The 16,625-nt window shown below is 40.8% G+C and overlaps 1 protein-coding gene across 1 annotated transcript in view; it reads right to left on the bottom strand.

Annotated features, from left to right (window-relative positions):
- Positions 1-237: 237 nt before the first annotated feature.
- LOC142246397 (NADPH oxidase organizer 1-like) overlaps positions 238-16,625 on the bottom strand; it is an 18,699-nt gene continuing 2,311 nt past the window's right edge. The window contains exons 3-8 of the mRNA XM_075319448.1: positions 16,003-16,078; positions 14,978-15,158; positions 12,932-13,122; positions 12,590-12,703; positions 2,552-2,669; positions 238-1,261 (exon numbers count right to left, since the gene is read on the bottom strand). Coding sequence (XP_075175563.1) covers positions 763-1,261; positions 2,552-2,669; positions 12,590-12,703; positions 12,932-13,122; positions 14,978-15,158; positions 16,003-16,078 — 1,179 coding nt within the window. The 3' untranslated portion in view covers positions 238-762. The remainder of the gene's footprint in view (positions 1,262-2,551; positions 2,670-12,589; positions 12,704-12,931; positions 13,123-14,977; positions 15,159-16,002; positions 16,079-16,625) is intronic.

Here is a 16,625-nt window from a genome sequence, read left to right as displayed (position 1 = left end):
AACTGCTGTGTTCACAAATGATTCTCCTAAATTGTGATCTACCACCTTAAAGGGGCTGGACAACTGAGCTACTGTATATGAATCACAATTACTAGTCACCGTGATCGTAATTCAGGAGGGAGGTGGTCCTGTCAATGTAGACATTGAAGAGTAAGGGGTCCACATGCTGGCCATACACAGGGGTCCTCCTATTCTCTGTGCCATGGTTTATGATAAGAGTCAATAAAATCTAACGCCTAAAATTTTCATCATCCTTTATTAAAACATATAACAAAATTACAACATAAATGAAAAAATAATAAGTAATAAAAAACTGCAAAAAATATAGTAATAATAATAACAACAATATAATAGATTGATTACTGAGGCCTTTTGAAGGCCTAGGACAATGGTCTCCAACCGATAACTTCCTTGTTTTGCAGCAGGGTGGAAACCACTGCCAAAGGCATTACAAAGCTAAGCAATCTCAGTGGATCCAGATCTCCAAACGATCCCCGAAATTCACTGATCTGGTGGTCACCCAACATCTTGTAACCATGATTGCATCTATACATGATTCTGACACATTGACTACTTAAAGTGGAACCATCATTGTAATTTTAGGTAGAGAAAATTCTACTACATCTATAGCCTTACCGCTACGTATATTTGCTCCCTTTATAGGACAATTTGCCTAAATAGGAATTGACGGATAATTGGGATCATACTGTCAGTATGACAGATGAAAAGGACTTCCAGCATCCACGTTTTCCCCTTCATGGCCTAAGGCTCGGCCCCGTTGACTTGTGTAGGCCCCAAACTCATTAACGACCTCCGCACTTTGTTCTTGGTGACCGTGCTGCACTTCTGTATGATCTCCTCTGGTTTGGGTCTTCTGGGGATTTTGGGCAGGCCATGCACTGATGTGGTCGTGGACAGGGAGAAATCGGAGGTGCTCAGGGAAGAGTCCCCACTATTGGAGGAGCCACGTCTACCATTGCTTTCTGACACACTGTCTATATCCGAGTCCCGGTCAGATCTGGCTTCAGACCCGAGCGATGTGTCCCCAAACGACCGCGACCTTCCTCTATCACTTTGTCTCTGGTCGTCTATCGATGGTCGGGAGGATAGAAAAGAATACGCGTCTCCAAACCACCCTGCATCATCCAGATTGGGTGTGGAACCATAGCGCTCTCTGCCGAGGATATGCTGGAACTTCTCACATGGGTTGAGGTATGGTTTTAGGTAGAGGGACGGAATAAAGCCGGTTCTTCTGTTGTATCTGTGGTAAAAAATTGACATTTATAAATTGAACAAATCTAGAAATTCTCCTTGAAACAGCGCCACATTTGTGCATAGGTGGTGTCTGGTATTGCCACTTGACCTCACCGTAGTGACTGGGACAGATGTTCACTATGGTCATGTTTTGACCATGGAATCCCAAGAAGAGTTACTTTTGGCAGATCAGCACTCACGCTAGAAGTGGACCTCTCACATCAGTTCGGCAGGGTATTGTTTACATTTACAGTCCCGACACTGTCACAGGCTACTCCGGTGTAAGACTATATCACCATACCGGCGCTGCTCCGTGCACCGGTAGTGAGTGCCCTGTGATATAAGAAGATGTTCTCCTATAGACAATTAAACCTTACCCCTTTAACAACACTTGACATATTTATATACATATCACAGGTTGGGTTTTGGCTGATGCAGTGGCTCAGGAGCTGAACCCACTTGGTACGGAGCAAGTGCCAGATGTGTTATACAGCCAGCACCTACTTCTAACAGCCAAGATTGGATCGAGCTGCGATCACTTTTGTTTATTCGTTAAGAATGGGTCAGCCGTATTTAAGTAGCTATGAATGTACTCATTCAATACTGAAGACATCTTCGTACTCCCATGAAGCCCAGCCTATGGCTGAGCTTCAGAGAAAAACATAAATTTTCCTATATCATGCAATATTGAAGTGTTACATTATATATTACAAGCGAGGTTCAAATCCCCCAGGAGAACTGAAAACAAATTAAAAAGTCGTTATTAATAATAATGAAAATGAAAAAATATCCTAATCCAAAATCAAAAAAATTTAATAAAGCCTATTGGGTATGGGTATCACCTGCATCTGTAAAAGTCCAACCTATCAAAATATAAAATTAAACAACCCCTACCGTAAACAACATAAAGAACAAAACTAAAACTTCCCACAAAAAAATGCATAAAAATAGATCAAAATGTCATATGTAACCCAAATTCCTCTGTATGACTGAAATGTTACTGAGCATGTGCGACCACCACTCCTATAGGCAGTGAATGGAGCAGTGGTTGCACATGCTCAGTAGTGCCCTAGTCAGACTGGGGACTTTGGGGCTGCTCTTGTGATTGTGATCGGTGGTTAGACCTCCAGCTTCAGCTATTGGATATACAGTATGTTGTGTATTGGATAACCCCCCTTAATCCTTCCCACCGCCTCTGTTGACTACATCTATGGTGCAAAAGATCCTCTTTCATCTCCATTACAACATGAAACAAACAATGAAGTCAAACACCCACAAATGCACTAGAAAATCTCACCTGATGAGCCACCAGCCAGAATCGGATCTTCTCAAGACTTCCACCACGACTCCGATCCCCACGGAAAGTTCATCAATGTTCTGAGCCTCATAGCTTTTTATCACCACGCACAAGGCCCCTGATCAAAAATGGAGAGTCAATGTCTTTTTCAGTAAATACATAAAATCTTATGTTATTTTTTTTTTTATTGACATTATAGTGGTCAGAAATTCTTTGTTCTGACACCAAATTCCTTTTAAAATTTAATACATAACATTCGCAATACCTGCAGTCACCACTAGAGGGAGCTGACTGCATAGAGTTTATACATAGAACGCAATAATCATAAAGTATGCAGTGTGCTCCCCCTAGTGGTGGCTATTGAGATGACATGAGACTAATAATAAAGTATGCAGTGTGCTCCCTCTAGTGGTGGCTGTTGAGATGACATGAGACTAATAATAAAGTATGCAGTGTGCTCCCCCTAGTGGTGGCTGTTGAGATGACATGAGACTAATAATAAAGTATGCAGTGTGCTCCCCCTAGTGGTGGCTATTGAGATGACATGAGACTAATAATAAAGTATGCAGTGTGCTCCCCCTAGTGGTGGCTGTTGAGATGACATGAGGCTAATAATAAAGTATGCAGTGTGCTCCCTCTAGTGGTGGCTGTTGAGATGACATGAGACTAATAATAAAGTATGCAGTGTGCTCCCCCTAGTGGTGGCTGTTGAGATGACATGAGACTAATAATAAAATATGCAGTGTGCTCCCTCTAGTGGTGGCTGTTGAGATGACATGAGACTAATAATAAAGTATGCAGTGTGCTCCCCCTAGTGGTGGCTGTTGAGATGACATGAGACTAATAATAAAGTATGCAGTGTGCTCCCTCTAGTGGTGGCTGTTGAGATGACATGAGACTAATAATAAAGTATGCAGTGTGCTCCCTCTAGTGGTGGCTGTTGAGATGACATGAGACTAATAAAGTATGCAGTGTGCTCTCTCTAGTGGTGGCTGTTGAGATGACATGAGACTAATAATAAAGTATGCAGTGTGCTCCCTCTAGTGGTGGCTATTGAGATGACATGAGACTAATAATAAAGTATGCAGTGTGCTCCCTCTAGTGGTGGCTGTTGAGATGACATGAGACTAATAATAAAGTATGCAGTGTGCTCCCTCTAGTGGTGGCTGTTGAGATGACATGAGACTAATAATAAAGTATGCAGTGTGCTCCCCCTAGTGGTGGCTGTTGAGATGACATGAGACTAATAATAAAGTATGCAGTGTGCTCCCCCTAGTGGTGGCTATTGAGATGACATGAGACTAATAATAAAGTATGCAGTGTGCTCCCCCTAGTGGTGGCTGTTGAGATGACATGAGGCTAATAATAAAGTATGCAGTGTGCTCCCTCTAGTGGTGGCTGTTGAGATGACATGAGACTAATAATAAAGTATGCAGTGTGCTCCCCCTAGTGGTGGCTGTTGAGATGACATGAGACTAATAATAAAATATGCAGTGTGCTCCCTCTAGTGGTGGCTGTTGAGATGACATGAGACTAATAATAAAGTATGCAGTGTGCTCCCCCTAGTGGTGGCTGTTGAGATGACATGAGACTAATAATAAAGTATGCAGTGTGCTCCCTCTAGTGGTGGCTGTTGAGATGACATGAGACTAATAATAAAGTATGCAGTGTGCTCCCTCTAGTGGTGGCTGTTGAGATGACATGAGACTAATAAAGTATGCAGTGTGCTCTCTCTAGTGGTGGCTGTTGAGATGACATGAGACTAATAATAAAGTATGCAGTGTGCTCCCTCTAGTGGTGGCTATTGAGATGACATGAGACTAATAATAAAGTATGCAGTGTGCTCCCTCTAGTGGTGGCTGTTGAGATGACATGAGACTAATAATAAAGTATGCAGTGTGCTCCCCCTAGTGGTGGCTGTTGAGATGACATGAGACTAATAATAAAGTATGCAGTGTGCTCCCTCTAGTGGTGGCTGTTGAGATGACATGAGACTAATAATAAAGTATGCAGTGTGCTCCCTCTAGTGGTGGCTGTTGAGATGACATGAGACTAATAAAGTATGCAGTGTGCTCTCTCTAGTGGTGGCTGTTGAGATGACATGAGGCTAATAATAAAGTATGCAGTGTGCTCCCCCTAGTGGTGGCTATTGAGATGACATGAGGCTAATAATAAAGTATGCAGTGTGCTCCCCCTAGTGGTGGCTATTGAGATGACATGAGGCTAATAATAAAGTATGCAGTGTGCTCCTCCTAGTGGTGGCTATTGAGATGACATGAGGCTAATAATAAAGTATGCAGTGTGCTCCCCCTAGTGGTGGCTATTGAGATGACATGAGGCTAATAATAAAGTATAACTACCCACAAATACCACATTATATCATCATCCAGACAACATCATATACTGTAATCACTCTGTGACTCCCCTAGAGAAACCACTAAGATGTCTTTGTCTTAAAACTTCATTTTATTACAATATCATTAAAATCAATAACAATATGTGTTTGGCAAAAAAAGGGCAGTGAAAATCACAAGTGTGAATCCCTCCTAACAGAGAAGGGGTGATTGCGGGCACACCAAGACATCAGTACAGGGTAATTAGTAATAGCAACACATCCCTGCACCGCTATACCATCAATCACACAGTCCGTTTTATCAGAATAAAGACAGAGTACTAAATATATTTCACAGGCTATGGATTACTGGCACAGCGGTATCAGGCACAGATTATCATGGTCCATTTACTTAGTTCAGTGCAGTATATTTAAGATGGAAAGTACAATACACACATCAATAGCGTGGGTTTTTTTTAAAAACTTAAAGTGGACTACAATAATCAATTTAATTTATCTATTCCAACCACATTGGGGTTAACGCCAGCAAAAGTTCACCTCAAAAACCACCCATATGGCACTGTATTATCAGCGGTTTTTTCCCCCAAGGCAAACCCAGCCTCTACCACATAAAAAATCAATGAGACCTCATGAAATTCAATCCAACACTGTACAGACCTGACTGATGTACCAAGGACGCCCGCAGCCGCCTCGACGCGTTTCACTAGCTGCTTCTTCTGGAGGCAGGTGTACTTACATAATGTCCGGAGGTCCTTTTATACCCGTGTCTAATGGATATCTGGGACAGGTGATGTGAAGCGAACACATGTTTCCTTTTCGGCGCGGACGCCACCATGACGCCAGGATACCGGAAATGACCCAGCGCTTTGTTCCGGTTGCGGCGCGGAACTGTCAGTCACAGAGACCATGGCAACATAATGCCACGGTCGCCGCGCATGCGCAGTCCGCCGCCGCTTTACCGTACTAGGGCGCTGGGAATCCCGTGTCAGGTTTGGCCGCGCTCAACATGTGTCACGCTACACTGATAGAATACAGCCTGTATAGCGATATAACCTCTAATAAGTCACACCACATGCTGTGAAACAATAACCAGCAAGATATAACATGGGTGACGCTGGAAAATCTTATGGCACACTATCAATATAAATTCTAATGATTTCTACTAGAATTCAACACCCCTTAGGGATTAACCCCACAATACCTAGTGTTCTATAACAAACACGGGGTGTTTTAACCATAATAGAAATAGTGAAAAGAGGCCAATCAGCATCCTCAATGCATTAATTCAGATCCCATAGGTGTTAATACATACCAAATATGGACACAAATAACCTATCCATATATATCTCACAGGATTATTATGCCCAACATAACAACATGTTTAGCTGGACAACCATATCCATGTTCGTTCACAGAGATAGACTAAACATAAATAAATAGTATATAGTCCATATTGGCCAGTGTATAGAAGATGCTGATTATTGTCTTCCAAAGCTGTTTCCAAATATCCTTGATATCCATTTCCCATATGCACGGGTTGCTGGTAGACTCATCCACTTGGCTCCAGACATCATAGATCGTCATAATCAGCACCTCTCTTCCTCCACAGTAATATCAAAGATATATGGTCTAAAACTCAATAGAGAGAAGAGGGGTGAAATTAGTACACCTATCAGAAACATTTATTAGTCCCCTACCAATACAATATAACAATCATCATTATTGAGAAAACTAATAAAAATATTAAAACTAAAATGCAAGTCTCTCCTGACCAGGAACCGGCACCAGACCTATAGGAACGCGTTAAAACCAAAACTTTCATTTAAGCCATCCGGAGATACCGTGCCCAGTCGGTATATCCATCGGCTTTCAAGCCGAGCCAGGGATTTTCCTATATCCCCGCCACGCCTATCCACTCTAATTTGGTCAATGGCTTTCACCAAAAATAGCCTGGAATCAGAGTTATGGAACTCTTTAAAGTGGCGGGGGATAGTTTTCAATTTTCCGTTGTCCAAGGCCTCCTTAGAGTTCTTAATGTCTCGGACATGTTCACCAACCCGGGTCTTGAGTTCCCGGGTGGTCATGCCGATGTATAATAAGTTACATGGGCATGAGGCCTGATAAACAACTGCTTTAGAGTTACAACTCAGGTATAACCTGATGTCGTACTCCCTATCTTCCCTAGCGCCCTTGAAAGTCCTGGCTTTACGCATGTTTGCACATGCCTTACACAATCCACACGGGAAGAAGCCCACTGTTCCTGTTTTCATCTGTCTATTATCCCTTGCCCCATAATGGCTACGTACCAAATGATCCTTAATATTTCTGGCTCTGCGTGCAGTCATGAGAGGGTATGTTGACAGATTTCTACCCAAAATTGGATCAGTTTTTAAAATGTTCCAATGCTTCTTGAGAATCCCGCCTATATCCCTCCAGCGATTGTTATAGGTGGTAATCAATCGCACCTCATTTCCCTTGCATGGTTTTAATTCAAGGTTATTGGGATAAAGAAGGGACTCCCTGGTACACAATCTTGCTCGATCAAAGCCACGTCTTACCATCCTCTTACTATACCCTCGACATATAAATCTTTCAGATAAATCATAATTGGATGAGGTATATCGATGACATCTGGTTCCTGTGGGAGGGGCCCCCCAAGGAGTTGACTGGATTTATAGACAGACTAAACCAAAATGAAAGTAACATCTTTCTTACACATAAATATGGCCATGAAATAGACTTTTTGGACATAAAGATTAGAGTTACTGATCGGGGAATATTGGAAACCGAAATATACCGTAAACCCACAGCTACGAATGCCCTGTTACACGCGAAATCCTCTCATACCCCGGCAACTATTAGGGGCATCCCGGTGGCGCAGTTCTTGAGGACTAGGAGAATTTGCTCCACTGAGAGGGCCTTTTCTGAACAAGCTAATGATTTATCTGAAAGATTTATATGTCGAGGGTATAGTAAGAGGATGGTAAGACGTGGCTTTGATCGAGCAAGATTGTGTACCAGGGAGTCCCTTCTTTATCCCAATAACCTTGAATTAAAACCATGCAAGGGAAATGAGGTGCGATTGATTACCACCTATAACAATCGCTGGAGGGATATAGGCGGGATTCTCAAGAAGCATTGGAACATTTTAAAAACTGATCCAATTTTGGGTAGAAATCTGTCAACATACCCTCTCATGACTGCACGCAGAGCCAGAAATATTAAGGATCATTTGGTACGTAGCCATTATGGGGCAAGGGATAATAGACAGATGAAAACAGGAACAGTGGGCTTCTTCCCGTGTGGATTGTGTAAGGCATGTGCAAACATGCGTAAAGCCAGGACTTTCAAGGGCGCTAGGGAAGATAGGGAGTACGACATCAGGTTATACCTGAGTTGTAACTCTAAAGCAGTTGTTTATCAGGCCTCATGCCCATGTAACTTATTATACATCGGCATGACCACCCGGGAACTCAAGACCCGGGTTGGTGAACATGTCCGAGACATTAAGAACTCTAAGGAGGCCTTGGACAACGGAAAATTGAAAACTATCCCCCGCCACTTTAAAGAGTTCCATAACTCTGATTCCAGGCTATTTTTGGTGAAAGCCATTGACCAAATTAGAGTGGATAGGCGTGGCGGGGATATAGGAAAATCCCTGGCTCGGCTTGAAAGCCGATGGATATACCGACTGGGCACGGTATCTCCGGATGGCTTAAATGAAAGTTTTGGTTTTAACGCGTTCCTATAGGTCTGGTGCCGGTTCCTGGTCAGGAGAGACTTGCATTTTAGTTTTAATATTTTTATTAGTTTTCTCAATAATGATGATTGTTATATTGTATTGGTAGGGGACTAATAAATGTTTCTGATAGGTGTACTAATTTCACCCCTCTTCTCTCTATTGAGTTTTAGACCATATATCTTTGATATTACTGTGGAGGAAGAGAGGTGCTGATTATGACGATCTATGATGTCTGGAGCCAAGTGGATGAGTCTACCAGCAACCCGTGCATATGGGAAATGGATATCAAGGATATTTGGAAACAGCTTTGGAAGACAATAATCAGCATCTTCTATACACTGGCCAATATGGACTATATACTATTTATTTATGTTTAGTCTATCTCTGTGAACGAACATGGATATGGTTGTCCAGCTAAACATGTTGTTATGTTGGGCATAATAATCCTGTGAGATATATATGGATAGGTTATTTGTGTCCATATTTGGTATGTATTAACACCTATGGGATCTGAATTAATGCATTGAGGATGCTGATTGGCCTCTTTTCACTATTTCTATTATGGTTAAAACACCCCGTGTTTGTTATAGAACACTAGGTATTGTGGGGTTAATCCCTAAGGGGTGTTGAATTCTAGTAGAAATCATTAGAATTTATATTGATAGTGTGCCATAAGATTTTCCAGCGTCACCCATGTTATATCTTGCTGGTTATTGTTTCACAGCATGTGGTGTGACTTATTAGAGGTTATATCGCTATACAGGCTGTATTCTATCAGTGTAGCGTGACACATGTTGAGCGCGGCCAAACCTGACACGGGATTCCCAGCGCCCTAGTACGGTAAAGCGGCGGCGGACTGCGCATGCGCGGCGACCGTGGCATTATGTTGCCATGGTCTCTGTGACTGACAGTTCCGCGCCGCAACCGGAACAAAGCGCTGGGTCATTTCCGGTATCCTGGCGTCATGGTGGCGTCCGCGCCGAAAAGGAAACATGTGTTCGCTTCACATCACCTGTCCCAGATATCCATTAGACACGGGTATAAAAGGACCTCCGGACATTATGTAAGTACACCTGCCTCCAGAAGAAGCAGCTAGTGAAACGCGTCGAGGCGGCTGCGGGCGTCCTTGGTACATCAGTCAGGTCTGTACAGTGTTGGATTGAATTTCATGAGGTCTCATTGATTTTTTATGTGGTAGAGGCTGGGTTTGCCTTGGGGGAAAAAACCGCTGATAATACAGTGCCATATGGGTGGTTTTTGAGGTGAACTTTTGCTGGCGTTAACCCCAATGTGGTTGGAATAGATAAATTAAATTGATTATTGTAGTCCACTTTAAGTTTTTAAAAAAAAACCACGCTATTGATGTGTGTATTGTACTTTCCATCTTAAATATACTGCACTGAACTAAGTAAATGGACCATGATAATCTGTGCCTGATACCGCTGTGCCAGTAATCCATAGCCTGTGAAATATATTTAGTACTCTGTCTTTATTCTGATAAAACGGACTGTGTGATTGATGGTATAGCGGTGCAGGGATGTGTTGCTATTACTAATTACCCTGTACTGATGTCTTGGTGTGCCCGCAATCACCCCTTCCCTGTTAGGAGGGATTCACACTTGTGATTTTCACTGCCCTTTTTTTGCCAAACACATATTGTTATTGATTTTAATGATATTGTAATAAAATGAAGTTTTAAGACAAAGACATCTTAGTGGTTTCTCTAGGGGAGTCACAGAGTGATTAATAATAAAGTATGCAGTGTGCTCCCCGTAGTGGTGGCTGTTGAGATGACATGAGGCTAATAATAAAGTATGCAGTGTGCTCCCCCTAGTGGTGGCTATTGAGATGACATGAGGCTAATAATAAAGTATGCAGTGTGCTCCTCCTAGTGGTGGCTGTTGAGATGACATGAGACTAATAATAAAGTATGCAGTGTGCTCCTCCTAGTGGTGGCTGTTGAGATGACATGAGACTAATAATAAAGTATGCAGTGTGCTCCCTCTAGTGGTGGATATTGAGATGACATGAGACTAATAATAAAGTATGCAGTGTGCTCCCTCTAGTGGTGGATATTGAGATGACATGAGACTAATAATAAAGTATGCAGTGTGCTCCCCCTAGTGGTGGATATTGAGATGACATGAGACTAATAATAAAGTATGCAGTGTGCTCCTCCTAGTGGTGGATATTGAGATGACATGAGACTAATAATAAAGTATGCAGTGTGCTCCCTCTAGTGGTGGATATCGAGATGACATGAGACTAATAATAAAGTATGCAGTGTGCTCCTCCTAGTGGTGGATATTGAGATGACATGAGACTAATAATAAAGTATGCAGTGTGCTCCTCCTAGTGGTGGCTGTTGAGATGACATGAGACTAATAATAAAGTATGCAGTGTGCTCCCCCTAGTGGTGGATATTGAGATGACATGAGACTAATAATAAAGTATGCAGTGTGCTCCCCCTAGTGGTGGATATTGAGATGACATGAGACTAATAATAAAGTATGCAGTGTGCTCCTCCTAGTGGTGGCTGTTGAGATGACATGAGACTAATAATAAAGTATGCAGTGTGCTCCTCCTAGTGGTGGCTGTTGAGATGACATGAGACTAATAATAAAGTATGCAGTGTGCTCCCTCTAGTGGTGGCTATTGAGATGACATGAGACTAATAATAAAGTATGCAGTGTGCTCCCTCTAGTGGTGGCTATTGAGATGACATGAGACTAATAATAAAGTATGCAGTGTGCTCCTCCTAGTGGTGGCTGTTGAGATGACATGAGACTAATAATAAAGTATGCAGTGTGCTCCCTCTAGTGGTGGATATTGAGATGACATGAGACTAATAATAAAGTATGCAGTGTGCTCCCCCTAGTGGTGGATATTGAGATGACATGAGACTAATAATAAAGTATGCAGTGTGCTCCCTCTAGTGGTGGCTGTTGAGATAACATGAGACTAATAATAAAGTATGCAGTGTGCTCCCCCTAGTGGTGGATATTGAGATGACATGAGACTAATAATAAAGTATGCAGTGTGCTCCCTCTAGTGGTGGCTGTTGAGATAACATGAGACTAATAATAAAGTATGCAGTGTGCTCCCCCTAGCGGTGGCTGTTGAGATGACATGAGGCTAATAATAAAGTATGCAGTGTGCTCCCTCTAGTGGTGGATATTGAGATGACATGAGGCTAATAATAAAGTATGCAGTGTGCTCCCCCTAGTGGTGGCTGTTGAGATGACATGAGGCTAATAATAAAGTATGCAGTGTGCTCCTCCTAGAGGTGGCTGTTGAGATGACATGAGACTAATAATAAAGTATGCAGTGTGCTCCCCCTAGTGGTGGCTATTGAGATGACATGAGACTAATAATAAAGTATGCAGTGTGCTCCTCCTAGTGGTGGCTGTTGAGATGACATGAGACTAATAATAAAGTATGCAGTGTGCTCCCCCTAGTGGTGGCTGTTGAGATGACATGAGGCTAATAGTAAAGTATGCAGTGTGCTCCCCCTAGTGGTGGCTATTGAGATGACATGAGGCTAATAGTAAAGTATGCAGTGTGCTCCCTCTAGTGGTGGATATTGAGATGACATGAGACTAATAATAAAGTATGCAGTGTGCTCCCCCTAGTGGTGGCTATTGAGATGACATGAGACTAATAATAAAGTATGCAGTGTGCTCCCCCTAGTGGTGGATATTGAGATGACATGAGACTAATAATAAAGTATGCAGTGTGCTCCCCCTCGTGGTGGATATTGAGATGACATGAGACTAATAATAAAGTAGGCAGTGTGCTCCCCTAGTGGTGGCTATTGAGATGACATAAAGAGACTATCTCCCATTGGAATACAGGCAAATAGGATTGATAATTTTTGAGCCTGAACTTTTGAGTTGTCAGAATATTATAAGGACTGAACACATGAGCGTAAGATTCCTCGTACCTTCTCCTTGGCATTCTTCGGCAATGTCATATTCTTCTGTTTTGCTATGATCCTGCAGATAAGGTGCTGGAAACCAGGCTAATTGTCGGTCTTCGTTCTCCACCAACCACCATCCTGCGGTACAAGGGATAATTTACATAGCTGCAGTTCACCTCCATGACCACTAGGGGGACCTTTGTGTCCACACAATCACAAAACTTGTCTTAAAGGGGCGGTATGAGATCGCTCCTGCCCATAGATTGCGTCTGGTGTTCAACTGAAACTGAGCTGCAATACCAGTCATAGCCTGTGGACAAGAGGGGCGCCATTTCAGAAAAAAAACCCTATCAATTGCTCACGTACCAGTTTTCTCCTTAAGCAGAACATCAAGGAATTCACATCGGTTCACTCTGAATGGCCGGTCCCTCAGATCCACCGTCTCGTAGTCGGCCATACACATGTATTTGGCACGTATGAGAGGAGCGGAGACATCGGGGGTGTGACATGAGACTATCCGAGTCTCCTCCTTCTTCTCAGATGGCATTATGACGAGGCTGAAAGAGAAGATGTAATGCTAAGACTCAGTCCAAGATGCTGGATCCCGCCATACAGACCCCCGGCTTATTAGAGAAGGATCTTCGGGGGTTTATTAACCTCTTAAAGGGATGTTCCTTTTTGAGACAGTTATGGCAAACCAACCCGTTGAAGGATGCAATTATTTTGGGCTTAGTTTGTTTTCTTTTTGTTTTTTTTTTTCTTTTTTTGCAGCCATAACTTTTCAATTTTCCTTGCTCTATAATTGATTATTATGCTGTATTTTTTAATTGCACCATTTTGAGGTATAAATAATGAGAAAAAAATTTGCAATTTTTTATTGATAGAGCCATGCAAGGGAATATTTTTTATGTGAAAATAACAATACATTGCTACTACTTTGTTTTTTTTTATTATTTTTTTACCTTTTATTTATATTTTTTGGGAGGTAGGATGAAAACAAAAACAGCAATTTTAGCATTGGGACCTATTTAATATTATTTTTTTACTTTTTATTTCGTTTTTTGGGGAGGCAGGATGAACAAAAAAACAGCAATTTTAGCATTGGGAGTTTTCTTTCTTTTTTTTACTTTTTATTTAGTTTTTTGGGGGGGGGCAGGATGAACACAAAACAGTAATTTTAGATTTGGGAGGTTTTTTTTTTTAATTACTTTTTATTTAGTTTTTGGGGGAGGCAGGATGAACACAAAACAGCAATGTTAGCATTGGGAGCTTTTTTTAAAAAATGTTTACTTTTTATTTAGTTTTTTTGGAGGAGGGAAGGATTAACACAACAGCAATTTTAGCATTGGGAGTTTTTTTTAAAAAATGTTTACTTTTTATTTAGTTTTTGGGGAGGCAGGATGACCACAAAACAGCAATTTTATCATTGAGGCTTTATTTTTTTTATTTTTTTTTTACATTTTATTCAGTTTTTTTGGGAGGCAGGGTGAACACAAAACAGCAATTTTATCATTGGGAGTTTTCTTTTATTTTTTTTTACTTTTTATTTAGTTTTTTGGGGGGGAGGCAGGATGAACACAAAACAGTAATTTTAGATTTGGGAGGGGTTTTTTTAATTACTTTTTATTTAGTTTTTGGGGGAGGCAGGATGAACACAAAACAGCAATGTTAGCATTGGGGCTTTTTTATTTTTTTTTACTTTTTATTTCGTTTTTGGGGAGGCAGGATGAACACAAAACAGTAATTTTAGCATTGGGAGCTTTTTTAAAAAAATGTTTTACATTTTATTTAGTTTTTTGGGGGAGGAAGGATTAACACAATACAGCAATTTTAGCATTGGGAGTTTTTTTTTACTTTTTGGGGAGGCAGGATGAGCACAAAACAGCAATTTGAGCATTGAGGCTTTATTTTTATTCTTTTTTTTTACATTTTAGTCTGTTTTTTGGGGAGGCGGGGTGAACACAAAACAGCAATTTTAGCATTGGGAGCTTTTTTTTTTATTTTTCTTACTTTTTATTTAGTTTTTTGGGGAGGAGATTGGATGAACACAAAACAGCAATTTTAGCATTACGACTTTTTTATTTAGTTTTTTGGGCGAGGCAGGATGAGCCCAAAACAGAAATTTTAGCATTGGGAGCTTTTTTTATTTATTTATTTTTTTTATTATTTTTTTTAGCCACCACTAGAGGTCTTACTTGACAGCTTATATTAAAAACTACAATATTGTTCGCGCTCAGAGGCACCCTTTAAGGCCAGGATTCTGTCTAACTGTTTAGATGCCGTGGTCGGAACTGATTGCGGCATTTAAGGGATTAAATGGTGGGAATTTAATTTATCTCCAGTTTCGGCCACATCTTATAATAATGGGATTATGACCTGAACATTATACATTAAATTTGGGCAGACGGTCACCTGTCTTCAGGAAATGACGGCTTCAGGTCGCAGTGTCGTAGCGTGTAAAACTGAACCACAATATCGCTCTGTGAAATCTTGGCGTCCAGCTTCAGCAAAGAATGTGAATAGGCCTCCAGGAGCCTTAGTCTTTCTAAGAACCTCTTGGACTTGTTCCTTTTGGTCACAGTCTTGGGAGCATCTGAAAAAAAACATTAAAAAAAACAAATCTACAATGAGATTCTCTTTTTAGGAGTATGCTGCCACCTACTGGTAACAATTGATTATGACAAGTTCTTCAAAATAGTCGTAATTTTAAAGTTCCATTTGATATTAAAATTCCAATTTTTGACTTTGTTGTTTTTTTTAACTAGTATGTGATTGTTTTGTAAAAATGGAAATCCCCTTGAAGCTTACGAAGATGTATTGCACATAGATTATACACACTATATGACATATGTTTTTGGAATTTCACCTTTATTTTGTTCTAGGAACTATTTTTAGTATTTTGTGACTATTTTTAGTTAGGTTTTTATTTATGTGTGTCATTTCCGTCATCTCTAACTTTGTCATGGAGGTGTAAATTACGCAATCCTTGTCTAAGTAATAGGGTGTATGACAGCTATGCGGACTGTGCTCGGTCGCCCTTCACCGGTGCATGCAAAAAATCAGAAGAGTACGGGTTGTGTATCTGAAAGTAACATCTGGTTCCTGCACTTCTGACAACTTGATCCCCAAGATTCACTGCCAGCCACTAGGTGGCGCTCTTCTGCCTCACTTGCTTGTTGTCAAGTGTAATCCACCAATACCCATCAACGTACAAGAAATATATGTTTAAATCATTCCTACACAAAGCTCCGAATCCCATCCACTGTCCTAAAGTCGCATGATAAATTTTGGCTTCAAGCAGTCACCACTAGGGGGAGCTCACTGCAGTGGATATACACTACAGTATGCAGCAAACTCCTGAGCTCCCTCTAGTGGCGACTGCGAGCAGCTATAATTTTCTTACTGAATTCCACTTAATTTATTAAATAATGTATCACCTTTCAGTTTGGGCAGCGTTCTTTCTGTCTTATTTAAGGCTCCAGCTTCCAATGGGAATTTCTTCTTAAGATCTCTCTAAATGCAGAAGACAAAATGTTTTATCAATCAGTAGGGGTATGCCTTTACCTCTTAATTTTAAAGTGATTTTCCATCCTTAAACACTTATTTTATCCAAATATTTTTATTATTATAATAATATAATATATTATATAATATAAATTAATATTAATACTATAAATATAATTATTATTATAATTATCCAAATTATTCAATATTCTGTACTGATTAATTCTATAATATATCTTTAAAGTGATAGAGTTCCATTTTTCTGATACAGAGCTCCAAATCCACTGCATAGACATAAGGTGGAATGATAAAATTCCATCTGACTGCAGCCACCACTAGAGGGAGCACATGAGATACTGTTTATTATTTATTATGATTTTAGCTCCCTCTAGTGGTGACTGCAGACAGAGTGAATTCTAACATGAAGCTATGGAGTATTAGTTGCTATACTGATGTAAAGTGAATGTAGAATTTAAAGGGGTTGTCCAGGACTAGGGTACTACTAATGGCCTATCCTTAAAGGTGCTTTACACGCTGCGACATCGCTAGCGATCTC

Source organism: Anomaloglossus baeobatrachus, chromosome 7, assembly GCF_048569485.1.
Source record: "Anomaloglossus baeobatrachus isolate aAnoBae1 chromosome 7, aAnoBae1.hap1, whole genome shotgun sequence".
Classification (NCBI taxonomy): Eukaryota; Metazoa; Chordata; class Amphibia; order Anura; family Aromobatidae; genus Anomaloglossus; species Anomaloglossus baeobatrachus.
The sequence above is the reverse complement of the archived record's forward strand: the minus strand, read 5'-3'. Positions and strand labels throughout refer to the sequence as shown.